Here is an 18,114-nt window from a genome sequence, read left to right as displayed (position 1 = left end):
TAAGCTTAAAAAAAACTGATTGGTTTTTGTTTCTCTTTATTAATGGCCAGAGAGAAAATAAATATATTCAAATACAAACTGATCTGACTGAGGAATGATGTCAGTTGTTGTTATTATTGTAGGGTTCAACGCCATTTTTCATCACACAATAGGCTATACATGGTGGCCAGTATTAATGGTGGAGGAAGAACCCGGGAAAATCCCGGAAAGAACCACCGACCCACGAGAAGCTACTGGCAAGCTTTCTCACATACCCACATTGGTTGAATCTGAGACTCGAACCCACACAGAAGGAATGATGACATCTGCTTAAAACAAGTATGGAATTTGTAATTGAGTGCCAATAGGGATAAAATTCTTTGTTCACTCAGACAGAAAGCTGGTTATTATGGACTTATTTTAAGGATTCAGTATAAATAATTTGTTTCAGTGGAGAGAAAGAACAAATGAGTTGCAAAAGGAGACAAGCCTAGGTAACTTAGATGACTTGTTTATAAAACACATCACGATTTACATACATTGTGGGACAAAGCTTGCAACTGTTTATCAGTGATCATTCATTACTTTAAAATGTACATTATTTTTCTTCTTCCAGCCAGCCATTCTATTACATTTGGTATAGATAATTTAAGGATATTTTTCAAGTCAATCATTTCCTTGTTCATGCGTTGAAGAGTCTCAATCATTTACGGTATGTAGATATCTTCAGTGGATCAATTAGGAGAAACCAATAAACTATCTTTTGCAAAAAATAGAATTATTCTTGTTTCAAAGAGAAATAGCATTTTGATGCGATAAGAGGTCTGATTGAATTGTTTGATAAATAGTACCTTTTTTAGATGATGTAGTAGTTATGAATTCATTAAAATGAAGTTATCAATTACCAGTTGAAAAATTAATAAAAATCTTCTCTGAACCCTATATAGATTGAAGCCCTTTATGCTACATTTATTTTGTGAATCTAAAATGATTATTTATTTTCTTGCTTACTTTGTGGAGACAGTCTAACTGTGCATGGGGCTGTAATGCAATCATGTAAATTTAAAAAAATGTAAACATGTGATTTGCCTTCAGATGCAAAACATAGGAGATTAAAGTGGCATCTGCAAAGTTTCTTAGTTAATTCCACCATGTTTTTATCATGTGAGACGACTAACTAATGTATGATGGCATTGCAGATTCTTGCTCCATAGATGAATCTTATCTGAACATTAAGAGAGATGAGACCACACAGGACTACATTATTGGTTCTCCTGTAACTATTTCCATCATGGCTTCCGATGCTGCCCATAGTCCAAAGTTGAGAGGGAAACCACTCAAGGCAAGCTACAGTCTGTCCATGGGACACATGATTGAGGAGAGAGGTACTGTGCTAATGAAAGTTTGTGTACAAATTGATTTGTTTTTGTATTATTCATCAGCAGTTTTAACACATTATTGGCTAACATGCCAAGGAAAAATTTGCTAAGAGCCCTTCCCAAGGTAACACCAAGGGAGCTGACCTGGGCAGGTGTTGAATTAATGGCCTTTGATTATGAGTCTGATGTTCAACCAACTTAGCTCCCCTGTTTAAGAATTGTATATACAGAATAACATTTTCATCTGAGCAAAACTGAGGCTATTGTGATAGATGAAAGTTGATGAGTATCAGGTCAAAACTTTGTAAAACCATAATTGGCGGCATAAAGTGACTGATATAATAATTGAGGAAACCTTATACTAAGGCTTTTACAGCAAGTCTGTCTCATATCAGTGTATTAAAAGACAAAAATAGGGTGTGAAATGAAGCATTATAATGTGAAATCATCTTATAATAGGTTATTACAAGCCAAGACATAAAAGTAAGTTATATAATTCATGTTGAAAGGAAGAAAAATTAAATTTAACTAATTTGGAGAAATCCATTGCAGGACCTTTATTACAAAAAAGGCAGCAGTATACTGAGGGGCTTTATGGTGAGGGATCCCTTATCAATTTCAGTGTGCTAATTCAAAAAGAGAGACCATTGTACCAATTTCAATGCACTACAGAGTACCACTGTACCAATTTCAATGCACCACTTCAGATTACCACTGTACCAATTTTGATGCACTACTTCAGAGTACCACTGTATCAGTTTTAATGTGCTGCCTCATAAAGAGTGCCACTATACCAATGTCAGTGTACTACATCAAAATGAATACTACTGTACTGACTTCATTGTGCTATTTCAGAGTACCACTGTACCAATTTCGATGTGCTATTTCAGAGTACCACTATACCAGTTTCAATGTGCTACATCAAAAAGAGTACCTCTGTACCAATTTCAAAGTGATACATCAAAACAGAGTACCACTGCCAATCTCAGTTTTCTCCCTTAGAGTACCACTGTACCAATTTCATTGATCTATCTCAGAGTAACACTGTACCAGTGTCAATATGTTACATCAAAAAGGGGGACGATTGTACCTATTTTAATCTCTCATATCAAAAAGAGTGACTACTGTACCCATTTCAGTGTACTACATCAAAAAGAGGGACTGCTGTACCAATTATGATGCACTTCATAAAAAAGAGGGAATACTGTACCAATTTCAATGTGCTACATCAAAAGGAGGGACTAGTACAAATTTAAATGTGCTACATTAAAAAAGAGATAATTTTACCAATGATTGACTCTATGGTCTTGAACTAAGTAACAGAAAAGATCGAAATCCATCAAGTTTTTGTAAAATTCAACAAATAATTTATTTCCATAGGATGGAGAGTGAAAATTTTAAGAGTATTGTGAACTAAATCCCAGGTTATCCTAAAAGTTCTATCACAAGTCTAAATGTGTGAAGTTCCAATGGAATTCTAGTGGTATTCCAAATGAATTCCGATATTGAATGTGTTGATGTGCCTGTGATCTCACATGTGCTAATGTTCCCATTGCCTGGAGTGTGGCAATATGCTAACAGTCATTTGATGTGTCACAATAACATAATCCTAAATGTTCTTGCTGAATTCACTATAATTCCAAATTAATGTTCCAGTCCAAGAATATTATTGAGCACTTTTAATTCCAGTGAATATTAATTTGAATAAATAAATCCAACCAAATGAAAAACTGAACACAAAAATAACAATGATTCTGTATACTTGGCTGTTAAAGCAAAAATGAACCATTTTCAAGTAAGCAACATTATATATAAAGCTAGAACACAATAATAGAGCCAGGATGTAGGTCAGCATCCTCTCTAAAACATTCAAAGTTGTCAACAAGATTAGGAATTTTCAAGAGGAAAACTGGTGACCTAGACTCAAATTCATATAAACTTGTTTACCTACAATAATAATGGTTTGACTATTTAATCTATAATCATAGAGAAATATTAACTTTGTATTATGTTGTTTACAAAGTAAATGTTACTGGTCAGGTAACCACTAGTTGATTTTAGACAAGGTCACATACAAAATACAGATTGACATAACATATAATCTTTAAGAAAAGCCAACAAATAATAGAAATTAAATATACATAACACAATTTAAATGTCCTACATGAAAAGATGGATCACTCTACCAATTTAAGTATGTTACATAAAAAAGAGATTTTTTTACCAATTTCAAAATACTGCATCAAAAAAGAGGGACCACTGTACCAAATTCAATATGTAACATCAAAAAGAGAGACCACTGTACCAATTTCAATGTGTTACATCAAAATAAAGCAGGTATTTTTATGTCATTTTTTAAAACCGCATGTATAAAGTTTTCCTGCTGGATAAAAAAAAGGGTTACCAGTTTCTTCCCCCAAGACAGCCTTCTCTCTTCTTCTTGTAATGACCCACCCCTTATAGATACTATAACATTACACTCTGTCATTCACTGAAACTTGCATGCCTTTAAAATTTACCAAAACATGATCCAAATTGTTGTTTCATGCAGAATGAATGTATGATAAAGAAATTACAAAGCTAAATTTTAAGATCTTTTTAAATGTGTGTGAGGTCAGCAGTGGGTTCGATAGTCATCTAGTCTAATTTATTTTCACCAGTGAAAGAAGGGAACACTTGTTTTGAGAATGAACTAAAGCTTTTATTGAACAAATTTACATACTACATCTCCCATGTTATTACAGTGATGTCTCTCCCATGTTATTAAAGTGATATCTCTCCCATGTTATTACAGTACAGTGATGTCTCTCCCATGTTGTTACAGTGATGTCTCTCCCATGTTGTTACAGTGATGTCTCTCCCATGTTGTTACAGTGATGTCTCTCCCATGTTATTACAGTGATGTCTCTCCCATGTTATTACAGTACAGTGATGTCTCTCCCATGTTGTTACAGTGATGTCTATCCCATGCTTTACAGTGTTGTCTCTTGAATGTTATTACAGTACAGTGATGCCTCTCCCATGTTATTACAGTGTTGTCTATCCCATGTTGTTACAGTGATGTCTATCCCATGTTGTTACAGTGATGTCTATCCCATGTTGTTAAAGTGATGTCTCTCCCATGTTGTTACAGTGATGTCTATCCCAAGGTTTACAGTTTTGTCTCTTGAATGTTATTACAGTACAGTGATGCCTCTCCCATGTTATTACAGTGTTGTCAAGAATGCATGGTTTCTTGTTGCATGCAGAAGGAGACAGTTATGGTGCAGAAACACTTGTACAAGTTAGATTCAAGAAACTAGGTTCAGAACCAAGTTTTATCATATGATACACATGTGATATGAATTTCTCCGAGCTGTTTTTATTTTTGTGTGGAAAATTTCATACTGAATGATTATATGGGAATCTCTCTTTTCATTTTATAGTTTCCTCTTTATCAGAGTCATGTATTGAACACTTGCCACAGACTTATATATTGAATATCTTGAACATTATTGTCACCACCATTTATTTAGAATATTTTGGACACCATTGTCACTACTTTGTATGTAAAATATCTTCATCACTATTGTCACCATCTTATATGTAAAATATCTTTGATACTATTGTCACCACCTTCTATGTAAAATATCTTTGACACTATTGTCATCACCTTAATATATGTAAAATATCTTCAACACTATTGTCAACACCTTCTATGTAAAATATCTTTGAAACTATTGTCATCACCTTAACATATGTAAAATATCTTTGACACTATTGTCACCACCTTCTATGTAAAATATCTTTGACACTATTGTCATCACCTTAATATAAGTAAACTATCTTCGACACTATTGTCACCACCTTGTATGTAGACTATTTTGGACACAATTGTCACCACTTTGTATGTAAAATATCTTCAGCACTATTGTCACCACCTTGTATGTAGACTATTTTGGACACAATTGTCACCACTTTGTATGTAAAATATCTTCACTGTTGTCACCACCTTGTATGTCAAATATCTTCAACATTATTGTCACCACCTTGGATGTAAAATATATTTGACACTATTGTCACCACCTTCTATGTAAAATATCTTTGACACTGTTGTCACCACTTTGTAAAATATCTTCAACACTATTGTCACCACCTTGTATGTAAAATATCTTTGACACTATTGTCACCACCATGTATGTAAACTATTTTTGACACTGTTGTCATCACCTTATATGTAAAATAACTTCGACACTATTGTCACCACCTTCTATGTAAAATATCTTGAACACTATTGTCACCACCTTGTATGTAAAATATCTTCGACACTATTGTCACCACCTTCTATGTAAAATATCTTGAACACTATTGTCACCACCTTGTATGTAAAATATCTTGACACTGTTGTCACCACCTTGTATGCAGACTATCTATAACACTATTGTCACCACTTTTTATGTAAAATATCTTTGACACTATTGTCACCACCTTGTATGTAGACTATCTTTGACACTATTGTCAGCACCTTGTATGTAAAATATATTTGACACTATTGTCACCACCTTGTATGTAGACTATCTTTGACACTGTTGTCACCACCTTGTATGTAAAATATCTTTGACACTATTGTCACCACCTTCTATGTAAAATATCTTCAACACTATTGTCACCACCTTGTATGTAAAATATCTTGACACTGTTGTCACCACCTTGTATGTAGACTATCTATGACACTATTGTCACCACTTTTTATGTAAAATATCTTTGACACTATTGTCACCACCTTGTATGTAGACTATCTTTGACACTATTGTCACCACCTTGTATGTAAAATATCTTGACACTGTTGTCACCACCTTGTATGTAGACTATCTTTGACACTGTTGTCAGCACCTTATATGTAAAATATCTTTGACACTATTGTCATCACCTTATATATAGAATGTTTCAGATTTTGTTCAGTATAGATTATGTATGGGATGAAAATCATAGGTTTATGGGATTTTTATGCATTGGTGGTAGGAGTGATGGTTTATATGACCCTAACTGGGATAATCATAGAATAATCACCTTTACTGTGCCAATCTTTTTTCTAATACTGTTTCTCCATTCTAGGGTGAGTTTTAAAATATATACAAGCTGACAATTTTGAAATTTCATTTTGATCATGGGTGACTTCAGTGGTAAGAGGGTACATCCTTAACCCCAACTGTAAGTGAAGACTGTATAGAGCTACCTAAGTCGGATAGCTATCCCTCCCCAAATTTTTTAAGTATGACTGTAATGAAATAAATTCAAAAAAAATATTTAACCAGTAGTCACTGATTCTGCAATCATAGTCAAAGTATGACAGCTGTCCATCCCAGGGTTCGGTACTCATAACTGAAGAGTATGGACAAAACATTAGTTAGAAACTTAACTAAATTTTTCAGATGGATATTGAGCATGCCATAGGTTAAAGGAAGTGTAGATGTGCATGGATATAAAAGGGCATAACTTTATGATTCTGCTGTCCTAGTATGATAGTTGTATATCCTTTATATCCTTCTTAGTGTTTGAGGCTTCAGACCATATAGAAGGGGCCCCGAGTGGCCGAGTGGTCTAAAGCGCTCTCCGTTACGGATCACTGCCATCTCACCTCTGTCTGCGTGAGTTCGAGTCTCGGATTCGGCTAATGTGGATATGTGAGAAAGCTTGCCGGTAGCTTCTCGTGGGTCGGTGGTTCTTTCCGGGTTTTTCCGGGTTCTTCCTCCACCATTAATACTGGCCGCCATGTATAGCCTATCATGTGCTGAAAAATGGCGTTAAACCCTACAACAACAACAACAACAACAACAACCATATAGAAAACTTTGAACTAAAAACCTTAACCAATGTTGACAATAATGAGGTGCATGTGATTTGGATTTTTAACGTGGCTTTAAAAACAATTCAGTTATATCGCTATGATGTCAGCAGTGTGGCAGTTTATAGTGATGTGTAGCATTGGGGCATCATGGCGCAGACATGTTGCATGATGTCCCACCCAGTCACATTATCCTGACACCAGGCTGACCAGTCCTAACACTAACGTCTTAAAGCTGAGCACCTGGCGAGGCAGATGTATGTACCATTTGTAGAAGTCTTTGGTATAATTTGGCCAGGGTTTGAACCCGTGACCCTCCACATCCGAGGTGGACACTAACAACTAGGCCACCAAAGTGATCCAACAGCTGTCACTGTTTTTACTGGAGTGATATCTCTGTCTTGCCCATGTTAAATCATGTGAGATTATAGTTTCTTGTATGACTTGTGTTGTAATCATTGAATTATAAGAAATGTATGTTTTATGTGAAGCTTCATAATTGAAAAGATTTTGCATGTTTACTTAGTAAGAACTGTAATATATTTCAGATGAAGACCCGGACATGAATAAATCAACAGGAGAAAATATTCAACTAGAAATGAGGGAAACATTCAGCACAAAGTTGGCCTACGCAGCCTACATTCCACTAACTTCTGTATTTGGAAGGTTTGTGAAATGCTTAACTTAAGATGGAGAAAAGAAGTTTCGAATGGACTATAGAAATGGGTTCTGTCTGTCCATCTATCTTTTTGTCAGACATTTGTTTCTGGAGCTTGGGTCATTAAACCATTCAAGATATCCCTATGAAACTTGGTACATGTACACAGTTTAGACTAGTGATTGCAGATGTTCTTTTTGCTATTCACATTTCTTTAGTTTCTGTAGTTTTAATGCTTACTATATTAATCTGTCCTGAATTATCTTCACTTTTGTTTCTGGGGACAAACTCAAATATCATTTCAGATATCTCTGTGAAATTTGGTATACTTATTAGATTGTGAAATTTGGTATACTTATTAGACTGTGAAATTTGGTATACTTATTAGATTGTGAAATTTGGTATACTTATTAGACTGTGAAATTTGGTATACTTATTAGACTGTGAAATTTGGTATACTTATTAGATTGTGAAATTTGGTATACTTATCAGATTGTGAAATTTGGTATACTTATTAGACTGTGAAATTTGGTATACTTATTAGATTGTGAAATTTGGTATACTTATCAGATTGTGAAATTTGGTATACTTATTAGACTGTGAAATTTGGTATACTTATTAGATTGTGAAATTTGGTATACTTATCAGATTGTGAAATTTGGTATACTTATTAGATTGTGAAATTGGGTATACTTATTAGACTGTGAAATTTGGTATACTTATTAGACTGTGAAATTTGGTATACTTATTAGACTGTGAAATTTGGTATACTTATTAGACTGTGAAATTTGGTATACTTATTAGATTATGAAATTTGGTATACTTATTAGACTGTGAAATTTGGTATACTTATTAGACTGTGAAATTTGGTATACTTATTAGACTGTGAAATTTGGTATACTTATTAGACTGTGAAATGTGGTATACTTATTAGACTGTGAAATTTGGTATACTTATTAGATTGTGAAATTTGGTATACTTATTAGATTGTGAAATGTGGTATACTTATTAGACTGTGAAATTTGGTATACTTATTAGATTGTGAAATTTGGTATACTTATTAGATTGTGAAATTTTGGTATACTTATTAGATTGTGAAATTTGGTATACTTATTAGACTGTGAAATTTGGTATACTTATTAGACTGTGAAATTTGGTATACTTATTAGACTGTGAAATTTGGTATACTTATTAGATTGTGAAATTTTGGTATACTTATTAGATTGTGAAATTTGGTATACTTATTAGACTTTTAAAGAGCCTTGCTTCATTCTTGTTAATTTTTTATATTTTCATCTGTCTTTTCATTCATCCATTATTCACATTTTTTGTATTGAGCATAACTCTGAAGATATCTTTATGAAACTTGGGACACAAATTAGGCTTGTGATGTACATGTGCTGTTTTTTGAAATTCAAAATTTGTCAGCTTTGTTATTGCTTACATTTTTTCCACTTGTTCATCCATCCATTCATCATTCTCTTTCTTGTGAGGAGACAGTTTGTAGCTCCAAAACTATTCACAATATCTGTATGGTATTTATACAAATGATTGCAATCCACAATCAAATATGGCTGGTGTTACTGAAAATAGAAAAACCTTTATATAAAAAAACTCTGAACCCTCAACAAAACTTTAGTTCAATTTTCTACAAAGCTTCCTGGCTTGAAGGTCTTTCTACAAATGATGCTGGGGCCCAGAGAGGCCGAGTGGTCTAAAGCGCTCACCGTTACAGATCACTGCCATCTCACCTCTGTCTGCTTGAGTTCAGGTCTCAGGCTTGGCTAACATGGGTACGTGAGAAAGCCTGCCAGTAGCTTCTTGTGGGTCGGTGGTTCTTCTCAGGGCTTTTCTTCCTCCACCAATTATACTGGCTGCCATGTATAGCCTATCTTGTGCTGAAAAATGGCATTAAACCCTACAACAACAACAACAACAACAACAAATGATGCTGATATACCATCAGATATGGCCACTGTTATTAACAACAGGACAAGCTCCAAACAACTTCGTAATAACATCTTATCAGAAGAATTTGACAGAATTTTAGACAAGTTCTTTTGTGTTTGTACAAATAAAGTTGATTGTCCTTTAAATATGGTAACCATAATAAAAATTAAAAAAACACTTTGAACAGCTTCTTTTCTAAGATCACTCAGAAAAGTTTGACCAAATTTTGCAGAAAGAATCCTGGCATGAAAGGCTTTCAGGTTTGTACAACTGATACAGATTTACCATCAGTTGTGGCTGCCGATACTGAAAGAGAAAAATCTTTAACACATTAACCCCTGGTGACATGTTTACGTGGCAGGAGGTAGTAGCCTACTGCTGAGCTCTGTAGCATCAAGATCATGTATGATACACTAAAGTGGGTGGTATTATAGAAAGGTAGACAGATGTAGCTCTACAATGATACCAAATAATCTGGAAGTTCTAGTTGCGCTACAAAATACAGAGGGAAAAACCTCATTTTTTGGACCCATTTTTTTCCACCCAAAATTCACCTGTGGTTGGAATCTGATTTTGTGTTAGGATTTTAGACTTTTTGGTCTCAGATCTAAGGCAGACTGGTATGAACTGCAGACAGATAGAAGAACCTTTGCAAAAAGTAGGATAAGATGGGCATTTGAATAAAGAGTGGTCTTGATATGAAAATAATGGGTCCATTAAGCAAATTTTTTAAAAAAATCCAACTTTTACCCTTCTGCTCATGTGCAAGCCAAATAGCCAATGAAAAACAATGTTTCTAACACAACTAGGCATTGTGTTATTGGAAAATCACCTGGAAGTTGATTTATTAGGATTTATTCAGAAATAGCTTTCAAAATGTGTTTCATACTTGAATTTCAATCAAAAATGACAAAAATCTCCAGGGGCTAATGTGTTAAAAACTTCTTCCTGAAAACTGCTCACCATAATTTGAATGAATTTGACAAAGTGTGTCCCAGTTTAAAGGCCTATGTATTTATATAAATAAACCTGACCAGCCTTCAGATATCGCCACTGTTATTGAAATTTAATTTGACTGGAAGCAACCTTGCATAAAGGCCTTTACCTTATTTACTGCATATATTGGGACATAACAAAATAATTTTTTCCTGTCCCAGAGCTTATGGTAAAACTTTTCCACTTAGGGTCATATGTCCCAAGACTTAAGAAGCAAAATAAATTTGCTGTAAATTTGTTCCCCCACCCTCAACTGCATGTTACAATAAAATAGATAAACAAAATGCTTATTTGATAATACAGTGAAGGAAACTAACCTTGTGCTGTGTTCATTTATTCCTCTTTTCTTCATCATGTATTGCTTATGTCAGATAACACAGGACACATTGTTAATTGATGAGAACATAGAGAGACAAATCCTGTTTGTTTGACTGAAAACTGAATCCGACAAAATCACAAATGAGACAGAAATGACTGTTAGGTGCAAAATAATCAAGATTGTATTATATCCAGGTCAACTATATGACAGTATCTTGAAAATAAAAAATCATTATTTGAAAATACATTTGCTTGAGTGCAAATGACAATCTTTTTCTAGCATGGGTTACAAAAAGTATTATTAAAGCAAGCTGTTGCTGTGTATAATATTTACCTGCAGACATCAATACCACTTTATATTAATTATGACTACAGATGCCAAGCAAACAGATGTCTGGGTGGTAAATAAACAAAACTGGCAATGAGCAATAAATTCATTGTATGAACTTACCAGCATGATATCAAAGACAAAGGTTAATTTTATTAAGAGCAAGCCAACCTCAGAAGCTGACTTTTTATACTTTTAAGCTGAGTTTTTTTTTAAAAGATATCAATACGAAGGTTATTTGATTACAAAGCAGTCCATGATTATCCTTTTTTTTTTCTTTTTTTTTCTTTTTTTTTAAATGTTTAATGTAGGTAATCTACAGGTATTCATGGTAATTTTGAAAATAAATTGAAACAATGGAATAATTGTTAAAGTGACACAGTATAGTGCTTTGTGCAAGGACATCAGTGAAGATTTGGAGAAAATAATAAGATCTGCCATCGCATAATGCACCAGCAGATCTGGGTCCATGCAGTTTGTTAGGAATAATCAGTAGAACAAACAATATATGCCCTGGCATGCAAGCACATTATGCTATGGCAGGTGATGATCTATATTGTTTCTAGTTTGACTCGGCTTATAAATGTGTGTGTGTATGATTTGGATTTTTAACATAGCTTAACAATTTTTTCAGTCATATCGCTACGATGTTTACAGTGTGGCAATTTAAAATGATGTCTAGCACTGGGGCATCATGTTGCAGACATGTAGCATGATGTCCCACCCAGTCACATTATCCTGACACCAGGCTGACCAGTCCTAACACTAACCTCTTAATGCTGAGCGCCAAGCAAGGCAGCTCTTAGTACCATTTTTGTAAGTCTTTGGTATGACTTGGCTGGGGATCAAACCCACGACCTGCCACATCTGAGGCAGACGCTCTAACGGCTTATAAGTGAGTACAGGCAGTATGTAATTTCAGGTCTTTTGGTGATTTATATTCCATGAACACAGTTCACATTATCAGCAGTTTTAATGTTTGTATATATGTAAATTATGTAATCTACTTGTAATAAATAATATTTATTTGAAAATTAAGATATATGTTAGCTGTATACAGATAGTAAATGGCAAATTAAATCTAAGGCACTTTTATTCTTAACTCTGTTGGTTTATATTTGTATGATAGAATCAAAAGCTATATTGTGCTTGTTTGTTCTTATAAAGTAAACAGTTGTTTTATATATGTAACTGTCTATTCAGGATATGAATGGTATGTTTAATAGCCTGATGAACTTTATACAAAACTAGCAAATAGAAGAACAGTATAAATTGAAAATTATTTTTCCTACAAGATTTTTCGAAGTACTTAAAGTTAAAGCCATGGCATTTTTTTAATTTCATGTTCATGACAACTTTCTATGGTGCAGCAGCAAGAAATGTTAAATTGAACCAACTATGGATCCCATTGAACAATGCTTAATATTTATGAATTTCATGTTGACTTAACAAATTTATGAAGGAGAATCTTAATCTCACTTTTTTCATAGTATTCTTGTTTTATTTTTAAATTGTCTGCAGCTTGTGTCCTCCAAGGGGCATTCAGTGTTTTCCTGTTACCCATCCATCAGTAATTCTTTTCGGTTTAGATTGTTTTGCCTCCTATTTACATCATTAAAATAAGGTTTTCATCAGATTTTTACCTAATTTAACATAGCATATAAAAGGTCTGAAGTAATCCATTGACTTAAAGGTCAATAGACAAAGAATTAATCAATTACTTGATCAGACATAGCACTGTATATGTATTAGGTTTGCAGTATTTAAAATGTGCCCATTTTGAACAGGTGTCTGCTACATTGAGAAAAGGCTTGAAATTCAAGCTACTCTGCTATCCTGCAGTTAGTGATTTTGCCAGCAGATCACTAAAACCCAGCCATTACTGATTGTTAGAGCAGTGAAAATTACCACTAGTCACTATCATGACAGTTAAGTGGTCCTGATTTGTAATTACATGTAATTTTTACTTGGTCTGTTTACTATGTTAATTGAGTACCATCCAGCATCCTGGACTTGATGAGATATAATAAATGCTTACAGAACAGATGGACTGATTTTCAACCTCTTATCCACTCTGCAAGGTAAATGGGTGTGATTATTATCAAAACAGTCTTTGTAACTAGTCTGGTGTACTGCCCCTAACCACATATTTCATTACTCATTATACCAATCGCAGGCTAGTATTGACCAACTGGAAACGGTCATATTCACCTACTCCATGAATAATATAGATTTATATTGATCAATGTGTTTTAATATTTCTATCATTGTTAATTAACATTAACTGCATTATGTGGTGACAACTTTAAACTTGTAGAAGTATTTACAAGGTACATAGCTACCACCAATATAGCAGAAAATAGATGACAACAAGAGTGTTATCACAAATGTATAAGAAATGCAGGGAAAATGAACCCAAATGGTTAACGTTTGGCCCAGGAGAGAATGTGATGTGCACTTTTTGCACTGAGGTTTTGTTATTATTTCAAGTTGATGTTAGTGGATAATAAATGTTAAAGTAGAAACTGAACTGGCTTCTATCTGGTTTTAACAGGATCAATGAAGTTTAGGCAGAATCAATAAAAAGTTATTTTGGTAATCATGTGGTTTGATGGGAAAAAAATCCTAATTTCAAGCCATGTGGAGGTGTCTGCTACAGCAAGTTCTACTAAAACTTGAAACTTTTTGTTTGACAATTTTTCAAATGAATTGCTATAAATATTTGATCTGTTTCAAAATTTCATGAAAGTTAGTAGAGAAATGTTGAAGCAATGATACTTTGACCCTGTATATTTTTTATATGCAGACAAGCACCAATGTGTTACACACTTTAGTCCAAAAGCTTGAATAAGCTTTTGGTGTGTCAGCCATGATTTACTAAGAACTCATATGTAACAGTTATAGTATTTGTTGGTGGCCTATTATTATTACCAATTTTACAGTTTGACTGAAATGTGCTGTTACAAGGTTCTCATAATGTGATGCTTGTATTGTTTTCTGTTGGTAGTCATCACATGGAAGATAATGTGAGCAATGATGACCTGATACGGAGGCTATGCACAGAGTTTGATAGCTCACTCAACATCTCTAGGCATTTTAACAGTAAGTTTTATACATTTTCATCACTGTGGAATATTGATGGGGATGTCGTAGATGATCAGTATGTTATCACTAGGTTTAATTACATTCAGATATTACTTTGGAATTGTTCTTGCACATGTATTTTGTTTCCGACAGCAGTTCACTTGAAGGCATATGTATTAGCTGGATGATGTGCTAGAGTGGGGTGCTAGATATCTTTTAGGGTGGACAATATGCTAAAGTGGGATACTAAATATATATTTAGGGTGTGTGATGTGCTAGAGTTGAATACTAGATAGATTTTAGGGTGGATGATGTGTTAGAATTGGATACTAGATATATTTTTTGGGTGGCTGATATGCTAGAGTGGGGTGCTAGATATATTTTAGGGTGGACAATGTGCTAGAGAGGGATACTATATATATTTTAGGGTGGATGATATGCTAGTGTGGGATACTAGATAAATTTTAGGGTGACGGATATGCTAGAGTGGGATACTATATATATTTTAGGGTGAGTGATGTGCTAGGGTGGGATACTAGATAGATTTTAGGGTGAGTGATGTGCTAGGGTGGGATGCTAGATAGATTTTAGGGTGAGTGATGTGCTAGGGTGGGATACTATATATATTTTAGGGTGAGTGATGTGCTAGGGTGGGATACTAGCTAGATTTTAGGGTGAGTGATGTGCTAGGGTGGGATACTATATATATTTTAGGGTGGATGATATGCTAGTGTGGGATACTAGATAAATTTTATTGTAATGGATATGCTAGAGTGGGATACTATATATATTTTAGGGTGAGTGATGTGCTAGGGTGGGATACTAGATAGATTTTAGGGTGAGTGATGTGCTAGGGTGGGATACTATATATATTTTAGGGTGAGTGATGTGCTAGGGTGGGATACTAGATAGATTTTAGGGTTGAGAATATGCTAGAGTGGAATACTATATATTATTTAGGTTGGATTATATGCTAGTATGGGATACTAGATATATTTAGGGTGGATGATATGCTAGAGTGGGATACTAGATATATTTTAGGGTGGATGATGTGCTGGAGTGGGATACTGTATATATTTAGGGTGGACAATATGCTAGAGTGGGATAGTAGATAAATGTTTGGGTGGACAAATTGTTAGAATGGAATAATATATATATATATATATATATATATATATATTGTAGGGTGGATTATATGCTAGAGTGTGATACTAGATATATTTAGGGTAGATGATGTGCTAGTAAGAGTGGAATAATAGATACATTTTAGGGTGGACATAATTTCATCATTAACAATGTTGGTGAGTGTGCATATGTGACAAGCAAGATGACATTATATAGGAGTGAGACAAAAAATATTTCAAGTTCATGACATGCCCATTAATCCAAAATTTAAAACGATTTTAGCCTGGTTGATTGGTGCAGGCAAGGTTAAATGCCTTGATATAGCACATCATGGTGTCACCAAATACACTTTGTCACATAATAGTGTCACCAAATACACTGTGTGACAAAACAGTGTAACCAAATACACTTTGTCACATTAGAATTGAGATAGGCAGACCAAAGTAATGTGCCATGGTAAAAACACAACTGAGACAACAAAAGCAAGGACTGCAAATTCTATTTGCCATTTCAAATCGTTTGTCGGAGCATTTTTATTAGTGAACACTTGCTTTATTACTTGATTGAATGAATTAATAAGAAACTGGCACAACACATACAGTAATGTGGACAGATGGATAGTGTGTGTTAAGACAAGATTCTTCACTATACATTGGCAGAATGTTCAAGATAACAATCACATTATCATGTGATGTCATGAAAATGTCTAGTCTGTACATACATACATGTTATTGAATTGCAATAAAATTAGTTTTACATTGTGTGGATTGTTAATTTCTTGGACGACTGTTGACAGAAAAAGATGTGTAATTGCAAGGATTACACTCCATTTTGTTACTGATATATCTTTTTGATGATAGCTTTTTAGTTCTAAAAGTGCCAGGACAGAGTTTGTTCAGGGAAGCTACAGTCAACATCACCAATAGTACCAGTTTAATAGAATGGAAACTTGCATCAAGGATACAATTGAGTAGAATGGCATTTTAAGATAAAAACTGTCAGACTCTGTGAACACTTCCAAGAACCATTGTAGTTTGATGGAAATCCATTCAGATTACCCATAATTCCACTGTATACCTGTACACTTTGTTATATCCTTTTAGTTTTATTGTTTTATGTTACTCTGGGAACTCATTTTTTTATATTGTATGTGTTTTATGCCTATTACTATGTTCGTTTAGTTTGTGACATTTGAATAAAATCTTGTTCAAAACTAATTCAATACACAACTCAGAATTAGGGAAGGAATAAGAATTTATCAAGAAAATTAATTTGTGTTCAGAATTATATTTGAACAGAGTTTAGAGGAACTCCTCTTCATCCTTTTTAATTTTATTGCATTAAAATTTTAATTCTCTACTTATCTCTTGTTTGGAGTAAATTGTGAGAAAACCAGAAATTAAAGTTACACAATTTGTCCGATTTGTGGAAGGTATGCATTAACATAATATCTCTCTGATAATTTCTACTTTCATTTGGCATTAATGTTGCATTAACATAATATCTCTCTGATAATTTCTACTTTCATTTGGCATTAATGTTGCATTAACATTGCAGATGCCAGTACCTCTGATCAAGTTAGTGTTGTGTCTGATAATGGCAGCCATGTTGAGATGGTTGGCAATCAGATTTGTCTGCCAGTGGAAGAAGACTTGGGAATCAGTCCAGAGACTAGACACCTCAGAAACCAATTTTCTCAGTCAGGGATACTCATGGTAGAACCTGAAGAGACTAAATGGTATATAATGATATATATATATATATATATATATATATATATATATATATATATATATATATATATATATATATATATACTGTAGCATCATTTATTTTTGTTGGGCGCAATTTTCATGGTATTGTAAAACAAATATCATTTTTGTGGGTACTTAAATTCGTTGTTCTGCTTGTCCAAGTTTACATATTAATAGGTATTTCATTTAATGGTTCAGCCTCTACAAATACCCAAAATAAAGAATACAAAAGAATAAAACTATGCCGACACAAACGGCGGACACTTTAATGTTTAAAGCAATACTATCATCTGTATGAGCACAAATCAAAGACCTGGCAAGTTCAATACTTACACCATGTTTTCGACCAAGTGAATAATATCTGCCAAAGCTGACACAGCCAAAAACACTAAACCAATACTTCCATCTCTATGAGCACAAATAAAACGCCTGTCAAGATTAATCACTTTCACCATGTTTTTGTTTGAGTTCTCGACATCAAAGGAAGCCAATGCAGCCAGCAACACTAGGCCAATCGGTTGTTAAAGAAGAATTAAAGTCACACTTCCATGAGTTGTATGCTAAACAGGTCATGTGCGCCATTACGGAAAAGGATGTTACTGGTGACGATCAGTGCACAGTATTAGTAAACCTTGCAACCTCATTAATCAAGCCAATTCATGCTGAATGGATAGTGGTCTTGAGAAAGTTGGACTTGTTTAATTCAGCAATTTGGGGAT

At 34.0% G+C, this 18,114-nt stretch overlaps 1 protein-coding gene across 1 annotated transcript in view; it reads left to right on the top strand.

The window, feature by feature from the left end:
* The window catches only part of LOC149805541 (WD repeat-containing protein 81-like), a 108,424-nt gene that overhangs the window by 44,100 nt on the left and 46,210 nt on the right, over nt 1-18,114 (top strand). The window contains exons 13-16 of the mRNA XM_089950147.1: nt 1,179-1,364; nt 7,731-7,848; nt 14,440-14,534; nt 17,199-17,379. Of these exons, the coding sequence (XP_089806273.1) occupies nt 1,179-1,364; nt 7,731-7,848; nt 14,440-14,534; nt 17,199-17,379 (580 nt within the window). The remainder of the gene's footprint in view (nt 1-1,178; nt 1,365-7,730; nt 7,849-14,439; nt 14,535-17,198; nt 17,380-18,114) is intronic.

The sequence above is a fragment of the Sinohyriopsis cumingii genome, chromosome 2 (genome assembly GCF_028554795.1).
Source record: "Sinohyriopsis cumingii isolate HCF-2022 chromosome 2, ASM2855479v2, whole genome shotgun sequence".
NCBI classification, from domain to species: Eukaryota; Metazoa; Mollusca; class Bivalvia; order Unionida; family Unionidae; genus Sinohyriopsis; species Sinohyriopsis cumingii.
Note: the sequence above shows the minus strand (reverse complement) of the source record. Positions and strands in the feature narration are given on the sequence as shown.